This window comes from Eutrigla gurnardus (assembly GCF_963514095.1).
Source record: "Eutrigla gurnardus genome assembly, chromosome: 3".
NCBI classification, from domain to species: Eukaryota; Metazoa; Chordata; class Actinopteri; order Perciformes; family Triglidae; genus Eutrigla; species Eutrigla gurnardus.
The window spans coordinates 26,072,761-26,092,232 of record NC_139917.1 but is presented as its reverse complement, the minus strand read 5'-3'; the positions used below and the strand labels follow the sequence as shown (position 1 = coordinate 26,092,232).

General features: G+C 42.5%; 1 protein-coding gene across 1 annotated transcript in view; it reads left to right on the top strand.

Moving 5' to 3' along the window:
- The window catches only part of nr3c2 (nuclear receptor subfamily 3, group C, member 2), a 67,517-nt gene extending 50,151 nt beyond the window's left edge, over nt 1–17,366 (top strand). Inside the window, exons 5-9 of the mRNA XM_084005729.1 lie at nt 2,242–2,586; nt 4,056–4,200; nt 8,424–8,554; nt 14,233–14,390; nt 15,035–17,366. Coding sequence (XP_083861855.1) covers nt 2,242–2,586; nt 4,056–4,200; nt 8,424–8,554; nt 14,233–14,390; nt 15,035–15,190 — 935 coding nt within the window. The 3' untranslated portion in view covers nt 15,191–17,366. The remainder of the gene's footprint in view (nt 1–2,241; nt 2,587–4,055; nt 4,201–8,423; nt 8,555–14,232; nt 14,391–15,034) is intronic.
- Nucleotides 17,367–19,472: the final 2,106 nt, after the last annotated feature.

The following is a 19,472-nucleotide window of genomic DNA, read 5'->3' as shown; positions in this document are numbered from 1 at the left end:
CTGATTGGAAAAATAACTTCCAGAAGAGCACTTTATGATGCATTTGTTGCACTGTGAATGTGTGAACGCTTATTTTTTCACGGCCAATTTGACTTGCGTATATATCTCAGTCAACAAAACTAATGTGGAAGGGATGTATTATTGAGTGAATAATACAGAGTTTTAACAGAGTCCATTTTTCATGCACGGAGAAGATTGGAGAGTGACATGCTGGGAATGAAGGGGCGGTCTCGTGAAAAACTATAAGAGCAGCAGCAGTGCTGAAGTGGAGTTTGAAGCGGTGTGCATGCAGCAGAGCAGAGCAAAAGAGTGGGCACGACAAAGTCGTTTTAAAAAGAGCGGCCGGCGTCACTCAATCACACGTTTATAACACCGTCACTCCTCTAAAGCTCACATCGAGCACAGCACAAAGGCGACCAGGGAGTGACAGGAAACAACCATGAAAAACAACATTACATACACCTGTAAGCGACACCTGGGGCCCAGCCACCATCCTCTGACGATGCACATCCAATATTGAAAATGAAAACCCAACAATCCACCATTCGCCAATTACATACACACTTAACGACTTAACCAATATTATGAACATACCGGTAAGCTATTATAAACACGGAAACAAAAAAAAGAAGCAGCAGGTGATGTGAGTCATGAATAAAAGCTTACGCTGTATGTATGAGAAGCAGCAGTTTGACCCATTAAACAGAAGATCAGCTGTTTAGATTTCATGTTGATATAAAGACGAGTAAAGAGAGTTGCAGGATTACCAAATGGTAAAGAATAAAAAAAGTATGTCAAGCCAGGTTTGTCTTGAAGCCAGTATTAATGAAACATGATTTAGTGAATGTGCTGTGTAAAAGGACAAAGTCGTTGTTTACTTTACTGCCAATAAACACCTCTCTACCTGGGCAGATAGATACACAAGCATCCATATTGAAGGTGTAAAACATGCTGTAATGAACACATCAAATCATCCAACAATGTAATATGAGGATATGAATTATTCTGCACCATCCTGCATCATGAGTAGGCCCTACTTCTACCTTTGGCACTTTAAGTATATAGTTGATACTGTACTTTTAATGAGGGATAATCTTGATGTAGGTGTTTAGCGACATTGTTTTACCCTCTTTTTTCACTTAAGTAAAAGCTGTGACTATGTCTTCCACCACTGGACCTGCCAGGTAAAACCAGTTCAGTAAAACTCAACGGATTAGCATAATTTAAAACAAAAACAAAAAGCGTTAGCAGCAACTCATTCACTCACCAGCTAGCCACCAAAATGCAAATGACATCCTGATAACTGCAGAAACTTAGCAGCCGACAAACGCAGTGACCAGCTCATTAACGAAGCTGTTTAACAAGCCGCCACAACAAACGCGAGAAAAAAAACAGCCGCCAACAGTCACGTTAGCCGAATAGCTTAATTGACATTTAGCTTTAGCACGTTAGCTAACGAGCGGTTCTTACTTTGAGCCGCAGGGAACATCCGTAGGTGGAGAGACGACACCGTCAGCTTCCACCCTCGAGGTCGACGGTTTGTAGACAACAGTGAATAATACGTCCAACAAACGGGTTTCATGGATCCCGGTAACAGCAGCAGCAGCAGCAGCAGCAGCAGCAGCAGCAGCTAACGTTAGCACACATAATAGCATGCTAGCTTGTTGAAGTTGGAGAAGAAGAAGAAGAAGAAGAAGAAGAAGAAGAAGAAGAAGAGATGCTACATCAATAGCAGAGATTTTACTGAAGCAGTGTACAAAATACATGATATATTAACGTTTTTATATATAAATATATATTTTAATACTTAAAAGAGGCCTTGTTGCATAGGGTCTGTTAAAATTACAATGCGTTGTGAGGAAGTGCAGCAGAGGACATGGAGTTGACAGCCTAGACAGGCTGAGATAATTGCTAAATAAATTGACTTGAATTGAATGCTTGTATATCATATTACAGATCCCAATTTATCTGTGTATGAATAAACTGTATAAAGGAAATTAAACATGGGCATTTATTTGACTTTCTAATTTCCAATCCACTGGCGTCCTTCAAAAATTGTACCTTAAATATTGAAGTGAGAAATTAAATACAAATAATTTAACAATACACTGTTAATGATTAAGATACTTCATATGAATCTATATTTCTTATTTTTTATTATTATACCTGTATAGTATCTGTCACGTAATTACAACTTCATAACAACAAAATGTTAATGAGAGTTTTTTTTTTCCCCCACAGCACGAAAGTCCAAAAAGTTAGGGAAAATGAAGGGGGTCAGCGAGGACCTGCCGGGCTCAAAGGATGGCCAAACTGCCACAGGTGGCGTTGGAGGCGGTTACCTGTCCTCAGAGAAGGAGCTCACTGCCAGCGCTGCCAATGCCCTGGTGCCCCACGGGCCCGGGGTGGTCACACCTTTTCTGCCGCCCTCCATCTGCAGTGTGTTGGAGCTGATCGAGCCTGAGGAGGTGTACTCCGGCTATGACAGCACGCAGCCTGACACCACCGACCACCTGCTGTCCAGTCTCAACCGCCTGGCCGGAAAGCAGATGGTACGCATGGTGAAGTGGGCCAAAGTACTTCCAGGTTAGTGACCACTGGAGCGGTGGGCTGAGGCCTAAATTCTGCTTTCAGAGAGTTTTCTTTTTTTCTTTAAAGGAGTTGGAAAAAGTGTCCTCACAGGTTACGTGTCAAGAAAATAAGGTGTGAATCACGTTGAAAAAGGTTATATTTGATTCATTAGGAATTCAGTTTTATTTGTTGAAAATGGAAAGTGATAAAAACAAATCACGTGAGTATATACTGAAATTGTGGACTGTCTTTTAATGAAGATAACAAACCTCCGTCTTCACCTCTGAATATCTACTTTTTGAGACTGCAACGCTGCCAGTTTTGTCAGGGTACACGATTTTAATTTGAAATATTAGGTCAGGAAATTATTCTGTGAAGCTTCAATAAGATTAGGAAAGGAATCCTGATTTACCATTAAATCAAATCAAGATTAAGATTTTGAAACAGAACTCATTTGCATCGTCGTTGTGAGATGTTATGTTGAACAGATCCAATATCTATATCATTAATTTTACCTATTTCCATTTAAATCACAGCACTGGAAGAAAACAAAAAATAAGTTCCCCCAAAAATGCTAGTCAGTGGGAGACAAATTGAAAGATGCCTCACAGGTAGCTCTTTGAGGCTGTTTAATTTGCAGTATTGCAAATATTTGATACCTCCACGGTGTCTGCTTGCCATATCCGGACGTATAAATAGAAGGGGAGCCAGACAGAAGGGTCAAAATGAGTACCTTCGACTTTCAGATATGCCACTGCCTGCATTCAGTTAACAATTGGATGTGGCAGGTCTAAAACACAGAGCAACATGGAACAATATTGTGAGTTCTGGCAATATATTCAAAGGGAATTCAGACCGGTTTGTTCATTGGAGTTCCATTATTAGCACATACTTTTATATCTTTAAAGTTGCCCAGAAAATGAAAAATTACAGACATCAAAATCTACAACATATTCATATTTCAATCCTCAGCCGACCCAGGAGTGAAATCACAGTGAGGCAAACCTTTTCTACAAATATATTGTTTCTAATGATCGTATTTTTGCAGATTGACATGCATATTGCCTAAAATAGTCCCTAAGCCTTGATAAGTCACTTGTGTGTCCTCGGTTGGCCTATGTTTTGCATGAGGCGGAGTTTCTTGCCAGAGTTTGATTGAGAGTTTGGCAAGTTTCTGATTGGACTCTATTTTTGGAGCTCCATAGACAACAGGCCAATAACTGGAGGCCTTGTGGGATTTGCACAAAAACAAGAATGGGTGAATACTACTCGGTGCTTATCATGTGGAAACAAATATTGACACGAATGAGCACACTGCATAGCGACGTGGAGGCGTGAAGTGCCACGTCAGCAGACACACAGGTACACCTGAAGCGGAAAAACAAATTCCTCTTATGTTGGTGCTTGAGTGCTTTAAACGAAAGCGTAAGTATCATCTGCTTGCTTCCTCCTCCTCATCTTCTTCTTCTTCTTGTGTGTCTTAGGTTTCCGGGGCTTGCCCATTGAGGACCAAATCACCCTGATCCAGTACTCGTGGATGTGTCTGTCCTCCTTTTGCCTCAGCTGGCGCTCCTACAAACACACCAACGGACAGATGCTCTACTTTGCCCCAGACCTCGTCTTTAACGAGTAGGTGCACACGTCCACATCTGCAGCACAACACATAACACCGATGTTGTTGAAGTGGATGAATCGGTCCTGACATCCTAGCAGTGGCCCAGATATCTATTATTTTCTGTCATGCACAATTATCTCATTTTACAAATGTAACAAAGAGTAGGGGATAAATCCCCCATTCCGCTTCACTTATTTTTTTTACCAATATAGAGCATTTCTGTGAATAAAACATACATAATATGAAATACATGGAATGTTGTCTGATGTCCTGCAGGATCCCCAGCACACAAACCTCCCTGTTACAGACGAGAGAAAGAATCATTTGTTTTTCAGAATACATAATTAGCAGATACAATAATTGGTTGAACAGTCAGGCTTTGTGTTCGTGTTTAGCCGCTTCTGCTATTTTCAGCTGCTCATCGGATGCAAATGTATGCATAAACATCATATTTGCGAGTGGAATTGAGGAGGATGAGGAGCATATTTTCCCTGCCGTACTATTTTTGAGTGTCACATTTACATACCTGAAAGCTGTTCAGAGGGACAAAATATTGTGTGCGTGCGGCGATGACGTCGTCGTCGTCAGGAAGTCGTGGTTTACTTACAACGAAGTCGTTATCACTTGACTTTTAGTACTTTTTGATGGTTCTTTAAGATGCGGCGGGCAGAGACGATCAAAGCTCCGTGTTAACATGTGTAAAGGGAGAGAAAGTGGAGAGGAAGTGTATGTGGGCCTTTTTGCCTGCCGGAGCTGCATTGGTCGCCGATGATTTGAATGAATCAAAAATGAGAATAGCAGCCTCTGTAGGCAGCCTCCTGTAGACGAGAGGGTTCAGTCTGGGGCAGCTTTAAAAGCTCCAACTAATAGCTTGTGTAAGTCAATGTCAGTAGGTCAGTTTGTCCCAAATACACAAATAAATAAACAGCTGAGCCAATGCCATTGTGCAACATGGCTGCAGACTCTGTAAGCCTTTGTAGTATCAGTGTGGGCTTAGTGCACTTGGTAAAGCACAAGGTTGCCACACCAGAGATCATCTGATCCTCTAATCAATTTACTGCCAAGTGGATCACAGTTTATTAAGAATTATTTGTTTTTCTTCTGCGAGATGACAACAGCTTTGGGAGAAAATCAAATTTCGGTTTGGAATGAAGAAGACAGAAAGAGAAAAATATTGGGATTCCACATGCATTTGTATAATAATGCAGAGAAAGATAATTAGAGGTTTTTTTGCTGTGCGTGCTGCTGTTGCTGCATGTCATGCATTCACAGCAGCAGGCCTGTCATTGACAGATGGACCCGGTATTCATCGTGACAGAGGAGGATGTGATGTAGACTGGCTGGAGATGGTCCGGGTGTCACTGCTGTCTTTTTGGGTCTCTTATCAGGACTCGTTTACACGGAGCAGGGTATTTAGAGGAACGAATATTTCCCCCCCTCCGTTTTAAAAAATAACATCGTGCACACAACGATCGTTCAACCCGTTATCATTATAACCATTATAACTATGCCAAACCTATGGGCGGCAGTGTAGGGAGAAGGATAAAGCCATGCAAGCCAATCAGAATCCTCAGAATCAACAACATCGACTTCCTGTGACGCTTGAGAACCTAAAACCCCGTTTCTCCCACACGACAACACATAACCAACGTTATCCGGAATCTCCACTTTGGCCGGAGTTTTTAGAAATAATCGTTTTCTGTGATAAAAACTGCATTTTCTTGTAAATAAGAGGCCAAACCGAGTGAATATCTGGGCTTTCCCTTCGTGTAAACGCCACGTCAGTGTGCTGCTTGCTGTTTTGTTGTAGCTGCAGTCTGTCTGTTCTTTAGTTAATTGATAATTCAGTCAAAAATGACCCACTACAAAATTGGTCCATAACTTTTGCCGAGTCCACTCTGTCTTTTACCGGGTTGCACAGCTTCCGCTTGTTTCCATAGCTACTTAGTGCTTATTGACCCCAGGGCATTAAGGCGTTTATTGAATAGGCGGCCTGCTCACTCAGCTGTTGGGAATCTGTCATTGATTGAGCTTAAACACTGCAAAGACAGATGTGCATTTTACATGAAAGACAAACCAAGCCTGCAGAATCTGCAAAAAAAGTCTTTGATGTGCAAACAGATAAACAAAACTATTCTCCCTAAAAGGTTGTGGGCAATCACTCGTGATTCATTCGGCAAATTTAATGAATCATTCTACTGTCCACCAACTCAATGCAGAAAAGTTTGATATTTGTTTGTTTCAAGGCTGCCCGCTTGTTTTTGCCTTTAACGGTCAGGACACTCTCAGTTTGTATAGAGACCACTTTTGTTTGTACAGCCAATCAAATCCCTACATTGTAATCTATGTTTTGAACACTAAGTGTACTGTCGCAGACATCAGTGTGCGGCTGCTCTATCGCCGGCAGTTCAAAGGAGCACTTTTAATGTTTGCAGGCCAAATGGATAATTAGTCAGTCAGCTGTAGCACAGTGAACAGCTCACATTTTTACCCCCGCAGGTGTAAACATCAGTCAGGTCAGACTATTCGCTCTGGTCCTTATTTGTCAACAACACTGCCAACAAAACACTGTCCTTGGCCTGTAAACTGCAGCTAGGCGGCACCAGATGATTTACTTTGTGTCGCCGTTCACCTGTCAGCCCGGCTGTCAATCAGACACACACGGACCGGCCCGCCCACTCAGAGGCTCGAAGGCTGATTTCTGATCCGTCTCACCTTTGGGCTATGACAGAAATACCTACGTTGTTTGGATACAGTGTTTGGCTGTGAAAAAAGGGAAATGACTAATTGTGATTTCAGTTAGACTAGAAGTGACTTGTTTGTATGATACTTTTGTTGGCTTCTTCAAGCCAAAGGTGAATGCGAACTTTCCTTTCCTCCGCGGTTCTCTGCTCCTTTCTGAATATTTTACTATAGAAACCTGTGTTCCAGACCGAGAGAGAAACGGAGGGATAGAGAGACAGAGATGGAGAGATATATAGCAAGAGAGAGAGAGAGACAGAGAGAGAGAGAGAAGGTGGGAAGGAGAGATTTCTGCCAGTTTTTTTTTCTTTTTCTTTCCTTCCCCAAAACTAGTAGCTCATTTTGGGCAGTGATTCAGCAAAATTGATTTCAGGAAGAGAGAGAGAGAGAGAGAGAGAGACAGAGAGAGAGAGAGAGAGAACGTGTGGAGACTTTAGAAACTCCAGCCCAAAGTTGTATCAAATGATGTTATGCTGCATTTTGCGAAACGGCTCACATCCACAGCGGGAGGAGGTGGGTGGTGGGGTGGTGGTGGGGGGTTCAGGGTCTGCTCTCCCAGACGTTGTCACAGTTTATCAGTTATTTAGACGGCCGGCAGACAGAGATGTACAGTCAATACCGTCAAATCTGCCTTTGGCGTTACTGGGAGTATCATACACTCATCTCCAATTGGCTGTTTCTGCTCCTCGAAATGTTTAGTCTAGTTGTTATCAGAGCGTAGCCTCCACCCTCGCTGCCGACGTAATGATGCGGCTCCACAGTACTGTGGGTAAAAAAAAAATTTAAAAAAAAACTCCAATCTCTTGCCGGTCGAACCACACCACGAGCATTTAGTATGCGTTTACAAGCGGCATCTAAAGCCAGAGATTCCCCTGAATCTGTGGCATCTGCAGAGCACATTTCTGATTGGCTCATGCTTGATCCCTCCTAATATTTCTTTCCTGTTTTTGTGAACTCCGTGACGTAACCCAGAGATTATTTTCACTGATAAAACATTTGCGAGAGAGGAGGGGAGCGATAAAAATGTTATGCACGACAAGCATGCAAGATTGGCGCACACACCGCTCGCTGATGTATTTAAGCGTTACACATAAACCTGTTTGGTAAACGTGTTTATCTCGTACATATATGTCATATTTGTCAACGTAAACATGGAAGTTTCCACATCCTTTCTTAAGTTCATAAGTTAGATACAGAGTCTCTGGTAGGCTGCCTCAGCCGTAGAAAAGTGGTGCATCTGTGCTGTGATACTGTACGCTCTGCAATCTGGGGGGATTTGGTATTCTGCTCTTAGCCCAGAGTGTTTCACTGCGTTCCAACTTGTGTGGTAGAAGTGAATGAGCAAGTTGCATGAAATGAAAATTGGGACAATTGAATCAGACTGATGTATTGTAGCCAAAACTACTACAGGGATTTCTGTAGGAAACCCTACTTTCTGTGAAGCTTCAAATGTGACGTTCACCCTCCCCCCCTCTCTCTCTCTCTCTCTCTCCAGGGACCGCATGCAGCAGTCGGCCATGTACGACCTGTGTCTGGGCATGAGGCAGGTGAGCCAGGAGTTTCTACGACTGCAGCTAAGCTACGACGAGTTCCTGTCCATGAAGGTGCTTCTGCTTCTCAGCACAGGTAGGCAGCGAGCTCCAGGCCCGGCGAGAACACTGATTTATTCATTATATAACCACCTGCTCACGCTGGGCTTTTTTTTTTTTTTTCATGCCGCAAGCACAAATTACTTACTGTATAATGAAACGTCATTTGGAAATAATTTATTTGAAAAATAAAAACAACCTGATGTAGTCTACATAAATTCCAGGCGAGGATTAAGTGAACTTAAACTGACTAACGACACAATAACATTAATGCTGCGTTTCATGGGAATGACTGTAGCATCCATTCAAGCAGACCATGCAGGCAGCATTTTTAAAGTAACGTTGAGAGGTGCGTTCAAAGTCACGCCGACGGCATCGTCATCCTCTGTGACGCGGCGCTTTTTTTTCGAGGTGATGGCGCTGATGTCCAAAGTCTGCTGATAATCTGAGGGTTTGATTGTGAACAGGAGATAGACTTGTGTGTTTTACACCACATACAAGCCAAAGGTGTGAAGCCTTTTATGGGCCTGAGCCACGCAACATCTGCCACATCCCTCAACCTGCAGGAAATGTATAGACGATGACGCGTGTTCCTCCTTTGAGAGCGTTTTGGCAGCGTTCCTCGCCGCCTTCCTGGCACCCCACCATTGTGCCTTTTAACCTAACATGCATAACAAGCGTGTAAATAGACTTGATTTCACATGCACCTGCAAAACGCAGCACATGCAAATGGAAAAAAGGGTTTTATTTTTTAAATTGCCCGTGGATAGACAAAATGTGTCCATCACTCACTAAAGGAGGTCCCACCGTGTTTCCAAAACCGAGCCCACAGGCACTGCAGCTTCACACAGACGATGTGTTGGACCAAGTTGGAATCTGAAAGCACGTTTCTTTTTTTTTTTTTTTTTTCCACCACCTCAACGCCCTGTGAGCTGCTGCTGTCAGTTCAATAGTAACAGTTTAAAGACTCCATGATGGCAGCCGTGTCGTCACTTCACAGCCCCTCACCCACTAGAAAGGGGGAAAGCAGTGGGACACATGACTGCCGCAGTCATGTATTTATGCGTGCATCTACGTGGGGCCGCTTATCGCTGTGTGTTTCCTTGTGTAAATAGGTGTTCGATATTTAGAGAGAGAGGATAAAGGGGGGGAGTGGGAGGGGAGCTATTTGAAGAGTCTGCATGCTGGCCAGACTTCAAACTCTTTGAACTCCTGCACCAGTGCCAATCAGAGGAAATATTCATTGGCATATTTTTTGTTTTTTCCTTGTTACTAAGGCCTCTGAGGCTGGTGTGTGTGTGTGAACGCTGGGCTCCGATAGGCGAAATAACACACAACTGTGGGAAACTGAACTTCGTCGGAGCGTACGAGCTCTTCAATTTCGCATTTGCATTTTCACCAATTAACCGACACCATTATCCAAAAATGAGTGCAACCACAGAAGCGGCTTATAGTTCTGCATGACAAGCAATTAAAATGCCATTTTGATTTTTTGGATGTTATCAAACGACCTTTACGATGAAGTTTGAGGCACTTAACCGTTTCCGTTTCCAGCTCGGTCTGCGATCATCGCCCCGAATTCAAATCCATTTTTTAAAACAGTTTAAAAATAATAGATCAGACTTCAAATGCTGAAGCCCAAACATATATATTTTAAAAATCCCTGCAGACCAACCCTAACCATAACTAAAAAAGGGTGTTATTTGAATGATTGGTGAGTTGCGACTATTAAAACCATCACAAATTAAGTCCTTAACGTTATTTTACATATTTTCTGTCAGGAGTAGTGGAACCTACAATATATCCCTGACCAATGGTAGAAGATTGGTCCGGCTTCAGAGGTGCAGTGAGTGCGTTTACCTGACATAAACCCGGTGTGGTTGAGTCATCTGGAACCAGGGGAGCTCCAGCTGGACTCGGGGATGAGGAAGAGAGAGAGAATACGGAGAGGATGAGAACCCAAGAGGGGAAAAGGGGAGATTCAAAGAGTGAAATCAGACAAATGTTGACAGTGAGAGCTTATGTTGGTGAGAAAGAGACAGGTGCATAGCTATGGGGAGAAAGAAAGAGAATACAAAAGGGGGTAGGGGAGCTGGCAGCTCTGGTCCTTCTGTTGCTGTGGCCTCCCTCTCCTCTCCTCGCTGGTCCTCTGGAGGTTTTCCAGAGAGTCCTGCTGTACTTAATAAAGGCCAGTCAAGCACCAGGCAATTCTCCAAGACTTGCTATTTTTTCTTTACTTCCTTCAAAAACCCAGAGCCGGGATTTTGAAAGGAGAGGGTGCGGATAAAAGAAGCTGGGGGTACAGAATTGAAATAGGGAATTTAAGGAGCTTCAACCTGCTCCGGTTATTGGATTGCGTCAAAATATAGCTGTGAAATCCGAGGGATGGAGAAGGAAATAATCATTCTTGTTGGTAGTGTTTAATGTGCAGCAGAGACACTCCTGTGACTGCGAGCAGCTGTACTTTACTGTATGCAGGTTTGGCAAACATTTCAGTAAAAAGCACCTTTTTTTTAAAGCAGTCCGCCTCTGGATTTTTCTGTGGAAAGCTGCCTTCGTTACAGTCTGTAATGCTGGGACCTCGTGGAAGGAGCAGCGGCAGAAATGTTTACAGAGGAGTTGTCAGAACTTGTCAGCTGAGAGAGAATACTACAGAGTCACCGAGTGTGTGTGTGTGTGTGCCTTTGGGCTGGTGGGAAAAATGTTGCGTTACACAGAGGGGTGAGTGAAAGAGAGGGATAAAGAGGAAAGAGAGAAGGGCTGCTATTCCTCTCTGACCTTGGCTAAGGTTTCATACAGCCTGTGGTGTCACATGACCCCGTTTGGGTTTAGTCCGGGACCCGGGGCCCCTCTGAAGCCGGTTCCACGCCTCCCCTCGACACACGTGGAGATAGCGCTGCGAGGCTATCTCGCTCATTTGTTCTCAGGCTCATTCCAGGTGGAGCAAACGTACAGTATGTCAGCTGAGATGAGAGAAATGTTTTTTAGTTATGCAACAGCCTTGATGGTTTAGATTTTTGACGTTTTTTTCCTTACTGTAGTCACGCTCGGGGTTTGATGGTATTCCCAGGTATTAAATCTAAAACCGAGAGCCATCCTGTCAGTTTGGTATGCAGCAGAAACCCACAGCAGGAAGCTGCATGTCCTTGAACGACACACATGCTGATGGCATCTCCGAGCCGCAGGAGTCGTGTTCGCCTCTTTATGTTACGAGCATTAGAAAAAGAAGCCATCCTGGGCTTTTGATACAGCTGCATGAAATATAAAAAAAAAGAAGCTCTTTACCTGTGGCGAACCGTCTGACGCCGTGTTTTTTTGGGGCAAGTCACGATAACACCCTGAAATGGCAGGTCAGTTTGTAATCAGGTCGCATGTGGGTCAGTGGGAGGTAAACAAAAGCTCCAAATGCGGCCGCGGGTTTTAGCACATTCTCATCATGTCCGCCATGAAATAAAGCACCGGGGTCCAATCTGTTTCCAGACCTGCTTTCCTCGCCCTCCCATCACGTATGCTCAACGTACGCTGAAGAGCACGACTTGGAACCCGACATGTTCTCTGATTTATTGACCTTACAATGATCTGCGCTCAAAAGATGCAATAATAACTGACAAACAGCAGATTTTTTGCTCGTGGCTGTTAATTCAGCGGAACCCAAAACAGGTCCCGTCAGTCGCTGCTTTTTGTTCCGCTCGGGGCGATACGCAGTCGTACCGAAGAAAGCACATGTTGGGTTTTTAAAGGGAGGTTGTTTTTAAACCATTAAGGCTCTGAATGTCACATGCTGCTGTAAAAGATATTTTTGTACGGTTGCAAAAACACTATAAAAAGGGAATGAGACATGTTTAGCTGTGCTGTGAACACAGAGGGGTCTGATGGCTGTGCCTTCGGTGACGACTACACTACTTTCTTTATTTCAGACTGGTCATCGTAGGAAAAGCTCATTCAGTGACATTAATTATGGTTGCTATAAGTGTTATTTTGAGAATATTTTAGGCTATTTTGATCATCAATTAATACGCGATACTAAGATAATTTCTGGATTTTGTTCTATCGTGCGAATATTGGGCGAACCGATATTAAAATCTGATTTCCATGAAGCTGATTGCATAAGACGGCCCCACACACCCGCAGCTATTACATTACAGCAGCTTTGGTACCAATGTCTCTTTGCCGGCTGACAAAGTCACAGTGTGGCTCATGATGGGATCCTGTACATCACGGTGTCTTAGTGTCGGCTGAAGGGCGACCGAAGGCGGACCCTCAGACTGATTGGAGGTGTGCTCTCTGAGAAGCGAGGTGTCTCTTAATCCGGTCGACCAGCAGCCGAATGTCATTGAAGTGCTTTGGCTGACTTCCATATCTGTGACTTTGTTCCCCTGCACAGGGAGAGAGGGAGAGGGATACTGTAGACATTTGGATGCATCAGTTACTGTATCTTTACCCTTCACATCTGTCTAAATCTCTCCCATTACGCTCCCCTTTTTTTTTTATTTTAAATGAATTGATGCCACCGACCAATCGTCCGTCACGATGATGTGAACGAAGGTTGCAGTAATTCAACAGCTCTGGTCATTGATCAACGAGCTTTGATGGACAAAACGATTAAGCTCTTTAACACTTATAAGCCCTTTTATTCCCCCTTTTTTTTTTCCTGCCGTCACTGAGATAACCTTTAATCAATGCCTTCCAGTGGATCACTTTCATGAACCAGTAGACACCAGTACACATGCATTCTAATTAGCTCTTGAAATGGTGAAACTGGTTGTAATGAGTCGCTAAATAGGCTTGGATTGTAAAACATGTGAAAAATGTAAAAAGAAAGAAAGAAAGAAAGGCTACCGTGTGGGAGTCGGAGCGTAATTCATTCAGCACCTCTAATTACCTTTTATGGTCACATGATTCTGTATTAAAGGAACATACCGGTGGTCGCGCATGGCTTAGCCCATTAACAGGAAATGGTGTTTGATGTGCATTATCATTAGTGAGCCGTACATTACATTACAACATACTTCTGTATGGTACGAAACCAACACAGTGAGCATTAAGTCCCTTTATTTGCTGCTAACTATTTGTTTTACATTCAAAGCATTACTTATTGGCTGCAAAGCAGTAACTCCTTCATTAAATATATACATTTTGAAATTAGTTCATTTTTATTTATTTGTCCTCCAGGTTTGACACCCAGACAACATAACTAATAATAAATGAATTACTGTTTTTATCTTGTGAGGTTTTTTTTAATTCAACATTCAACACAGAGATTTAAAAATAGTCCCTGATTTTAAGTCCATTAACCCACAGTAATACTCACAGCCAGCTAGCAGCAGGTACAATGGATCAAATGCTTTATCACAGTATGATTTGTTTATTTCACATTGTGATGTATATGGGATATGATGGTTCCGTTCCTTCCAGTTAAATGCTCATTGTGATGGATCACAGTCTTCCAGATTAATCAGTAACATGAGGTTTGGAAAGCATACAAAGCTTCCAGTATAGTCCTTTAATACAGAAGATAAAAAGAGCTCTATGTGTATATAATTGACAATAGTGATGATTTTATGCTTTTAAGTTTAAGTCAGTTCTAATAAATCTGCACAGTATCCATAAAAGACTCATATCAGCTGTTTTTTTTATTGCCATGACATGTGAAGCCGTATTGTTGTCCACTCATTAAATCCAGTTGGTGACAGACGGATTTGTTTCGTTTCCCAGTTCCCAAAGAGGGTCTGAAGAGCCAGGCGGCGTTCGAGGAGATGAGGGTTAATTACATTAAGGAGCTCCGGCGTTCGGTGGGAAAAGCAACCAACAACTCTGGCCAGACCTGGCAGCGCTTCTTCCAGCTCACCAAGCTACTGGACGCCATGCATGATGTAAGTGCCCGTCGACCCACAGTACAGCACAGGCTTCCCTCTGGCAACCTGTCAGTAGGCCTCACACCAGCGGCTCTATATATAATGTCACCGGACATGTTTTGAGTCAAATGGAAGCGGCGTGCGGGTTCAACGGGGGACGTGGCTCGGACTAAACATTATTAAATCCCAATCTCTTCCTGGGGGGATGGTTATTTTGGAAGAGGCGGTGACTGGCCTGTATTGGTAAATGGAACAGAAGGGGATCAATGCAAGCTGGCGGTTTATTGGAGCAGAGTATACAGTGGTCACCGTTAGCAAATGGGCCAAGTCACTGTTCTTTTTTTACGCATGGGTCAACCGGTGCGTGACATAACGACCGCTGTGAGAGATCAGAGATAGAAACGGCCAGAATTCAGTGACCCGGGGTGGAATGGGGTTATCGCTGAGCAGATGACCCTGCTGTGATGGAGGGTGGTCCAGAAAAACATGGGTGGTGCCCCCAAGTGGTGAGCTGGGAGGAATTGTAAAAGGGTCCCAAATTAAAGTACTTAAATTCTTACATTTATAAGGAAATGTCATGCTATAAAAATCAGAATAAAGCCATAAAAACGTCCCATGTTGGCAGCATGTTTCTCATCAAACTGTCTGTCTGTGTTGTCCAGCTGGTGGGGAACCTGTTGGACTTCTGTTTCTACACCTTTCGCGAGTCCCAGGCCCTGAAGGTGGAGTTCCCCGAGATGTTGGTGGAGATCATCAGTGACCAGATACCAAAGGTGGAGTCGGGCCTCACTCACACAATCTACTTCCACAAGAAGTGACTCACTTAACGGTCGGGAGAAGAAGCGGCATTAAGAACCAGGAAAAAGACGGGAGGAGGAAGTTCGGCAGGAGAGGTGAAGGTGTGCGTGAAGCGGCCCAGTTGGCCCCCCCGGCGCCCCCGGTCGCCCCCCGTATGCCAGCGTCCTCGTCCTGGATGGGAAGGGTTAACGCCACGTGGTGACAGAAGTTTAAAAAAATAAAGAAATACGAGGGGAGAACTCATTTGACCCTGCGGTCACCACGAGCGGGTCCGAGCTGTGAATAGTACGTGGAGCTGAGCACGTCACGCCGAGAAGGACTTGACAAATGTGACAAAAGCATCCCAGAAGTACCCCCCCCCCCCCCCCCACCCCCTCCTCCGTGCCCCCTTGTGTGCCCCCCCCCCCTGCCCCAAAGACGATAACAGTATTTTCTATGGAGATAAAGCCATACATTTCTTAGGATGCGCTAGATACATTCACTGCGTGCACACACACACACACACACACACACGTGCTGTCCCACATGCCTTCACACGAAAACGCACAGATGCACTCCACATGCACTAAAATCCGATTCCCTTACAAATCTTGAGAGAAAAGTTTTTTGCAAAATATTAAATGTGGCTTATGCAGTCTTTCACAAATAATAGCACTAGGAAAAGAAAAAGAAAAAAAAAGATATATAAATGCCAATATTTCGCTTTGCATACTGCAAGACAACAGGGCAAAAAGGACATTATGAGGAGGCAGAAATTCTAGACGGCGAGTTCTATTTGAATATAATCCAAGGGCTATACGAGCATCATCATAAGCTGAGTAATTACATGAAATCTAACGTTCCTAAGTTTGAATCTCAATCAGTCTCACGACAGCCATCGTTAACATTCACATACCGAGTGCTTTTTAAAATCAAATATGTAGTAAAACAATCAAAACTAATATGCAAAAAAAGTCCAAAGCTAAAGCTGTTTTGAAATAAATCAATTAAAAAAAAAGAAAAGAAAGAAAGCTTGCACGTGAAGCTCCCATGTTCATGAAGTCACTGTATTAGGCATCGTGGTGTAGGATTAAGGCAATTTAACCTTTTTGTGCAGAAACGGTCAGTGAGAGCAGAATGAAAGCATCATGCATCTACGAAAAGAAAGACAGATTTGCAGTGGAGGCCGCTGGTAATGGATTTGACTGAGGTGCATCCATAGTAATTGTGTTTTGTGTTATCTCCAGAGCAGCTGTCCAAATGTCTGTTTTTACTCACAATGAAGCAAAACCAGCCCTTTGTGAACCAACACTTATATTCTCTTCCCAGAAATAATAATAATAATAATAATAATAACAATAATAATAAAAAAATTTAAAAAAGCGTTTTATAAAAGTGTGTTGCAAAGGTTTAGTTTTTTGACATTTTACATTAAGGTGCTTCATTTCTACAAAGCCGGGCAAGACCATATAACATGTACAGTAAAAACCGTGTGGACACGCAGTTCAAAAACAACACACACACTCTGTAAAGTCCATTATAATCCGAGTGCAGTGCTTACAGCAAACGGCTAATGTATCAAAAAACCAGGCAAAATGTGTACAGGTATTAACAACTTCTTAAAACACATTTATTCAGCGGTTGTACAGATATTTTGAGGTACGTGTGGACGAATGCTTGATGAAGAAACTGTGGGTTTGATCACCTTTTCCTAATTGAGTTCCTTACTCTTTCTCTTTGGGCCAAGAACTACTATTTGTTTTTGTTTTTTTTGTTGGTATGGCAAGCCCAGTCATCTGGACCATTAACTCGTCTCACACCCCACTGGTTCCTGGGTGGTTGTGGAACACTGCTACGATGCTACTGAAAAGCGATAGAGCCACTGGGGAGGAAAAACAGTGGGGGCGTGTGATTATTTGTCTTTTTCTTTCGGTGCCCTGTGAGTGTGTATTTACATTTGTGTATGGAGCGAGAATGGCTTAAGTTTGCGTGTCTGTGTGCGTTGTTTTCCCTTTTTTTTTTTCCTGGCAAGCATGTGCATAGTCGATCTGCTCTTTTCAGTGTGGGTATTATGCATTTATGTTATAGGATTAGCCATATCCCATTTCCACATTTCGATTTGCATGGAGGAGATACAATGTGAAATGAGGCATTAGTGCAGCTAGCAGGAATTGTCTGTTTTGATAAGCAACTGTGATGATGCAGGAAGGATGGAGGGGAGGGGGCTTTCTGCATGGTCACCCAGCCTAAAGTTAGACAACATGACGTGTATTCGTGTAATGTACTCGTGGCCCGGGCCCTCGTAATGACGACGCGGCGCTACGATGTGAGGTCTCTTCTGTGGTGGTAATTGTGTGCAGATTGGTTGTGAAAAACGATGGAGGCGGCATGATCGCAATTGTCGTCGGGGACTGTACCAAAATGACTGGAAAACGGTTGTTTTTGTCATTTATGGCTCAAGGGAGGGCTGTCCACAATCAAGTGTTTGGGTGAAATGTATTGCAGTCCATCAGTTCTCATGATTTATCAGATGATTCATTCAGTGGCTTTTAGAAACCCATTCATTTAGCAGCTCTTTGCTCCAAAATAGTCGTTTTCCCTACGTTTGGTACCGTCCCCGATGTCAGAAAGGCCTGATTTCACAGCCTGTATTTGGTGTGCATTATTGTGTTCAAGTTGTGAAGGACCCTTAAGCTAATCTCTCACCGTTTCTTTATTTTGCCCCCCTTTTTTTTTTGTGTCCTTTTTAAAGAATAACTAAAAACTGTCTAAAGGTTCATAGGATGAATGGGAAAGTATTTTTGAGAGAATTATATTTTGCTGGAAAACAATATTTAAGTACTTTGTCTAAAAATGATATCCTTTTTGTAAAATGAAATGTTAATGCATGCTTTTTTTGATGAGATGTTTACATTGTATTTAAAAAAGGGAAACTTGTGCCTTTTTATCTCACCTGATTTACAATTTTACAGTATATATTGTAAATAATACAGCAAGTCCTTATGTTGGGTATAGTATAAAACATTTCTACTTTAACCATCTTGTTGGAATATTGGAGAAAAAAATGTGTGTTTCCCACTCGCCATGTTCTGTGTGTTGGATCACAGAGAGACTTTACAGTAAGGGTTGGCGCCAGAAAGGGCCAAATAGAGAAATGAATGTATCATACATTGTGAGAGACTTATGGAACTTACTACCTGAATGTTAGAGAGAGTACATGTATTATCTTATCTTATTAAGTAAAGTTATTTGATTTTGCTCTTTTTATTTCATTTTTTTTTTTTTTACTTTTTGCATCTTTGTTCAAGTGGCTCAAACAAAAAAAATAATAATAATCAAAAAAGTATTTTATTTTATTTTTTGTTGTAACAAGATGTATCAAGTGATGGATCCTTGAGTTGTTGCTGTTGAAATGATTTCCTAACCCGTGGCGGTATTGTTGACGAGCACCACAATAAAAAAAAAAAAATCAAGAAAATCACATTCTATTCAAACTGGGACACGTGAAAGAAAGTTCTTGACTTTTCGGTCATAAAATGGAAACTGGAATGAAACGACGGATGTAGTGAAGTTCAGCCAAATCAAATTTGACTGTCTTGGACCAGTTGTCGCTGGATTTATTGCACTAAAATACGTTTAAATCGTAAAAAAGAAACAAATTTGACCCAAAGAATTGTAACAGAAAATGTTAAAAATGTGTACACGAATAATTCTGTTCTCAAGCCCCCGTGTGACTTCTGCACTCCAGAACTATCTGGCTTTGATTATTTCATTTAACTTTCCTTTTTGGGAAACACACTTCTGCTTACATCTGTACACTAAATATGATCTACAGTTAAGAGACTGTTAGCTGCATTTACAGATTGGAAGCAGGAAAGAAGTAGCCTTATTCTACACGAAGATTAAAACTATTTATTTCATCAAACCTGGAGAAAGTAAATTGTAGTTGTTTTGGGGTTAATGTGCCAGAACTTTATTAAATCACTGGGTTTGGCCTAGAAATAATCCAGCCCATAATCCCTCACAATTTCTCTTTTACATAAATGACATAAAACGCGTCACTTGTTTAGAGCTTTAGTACGGATCCAGGCTAGCTGAAGCCCCCTGATTCCAGTCTTTATGCTAAGCTAAGCTAACTGTCACCTGGATATAGCGTCATGATTACTGAACAGCTGATATCAATCTTATTATCGATCGCCAGGAGTGTGTTTCCCAGAAAACCATTCATTTAACAGAACACAATGAAGGAATTCTTATTATTTATTGCTCATTAACCACTACCCACTGCAAAATAAATAAAAAAAACACCTTTCCCCCAACGAA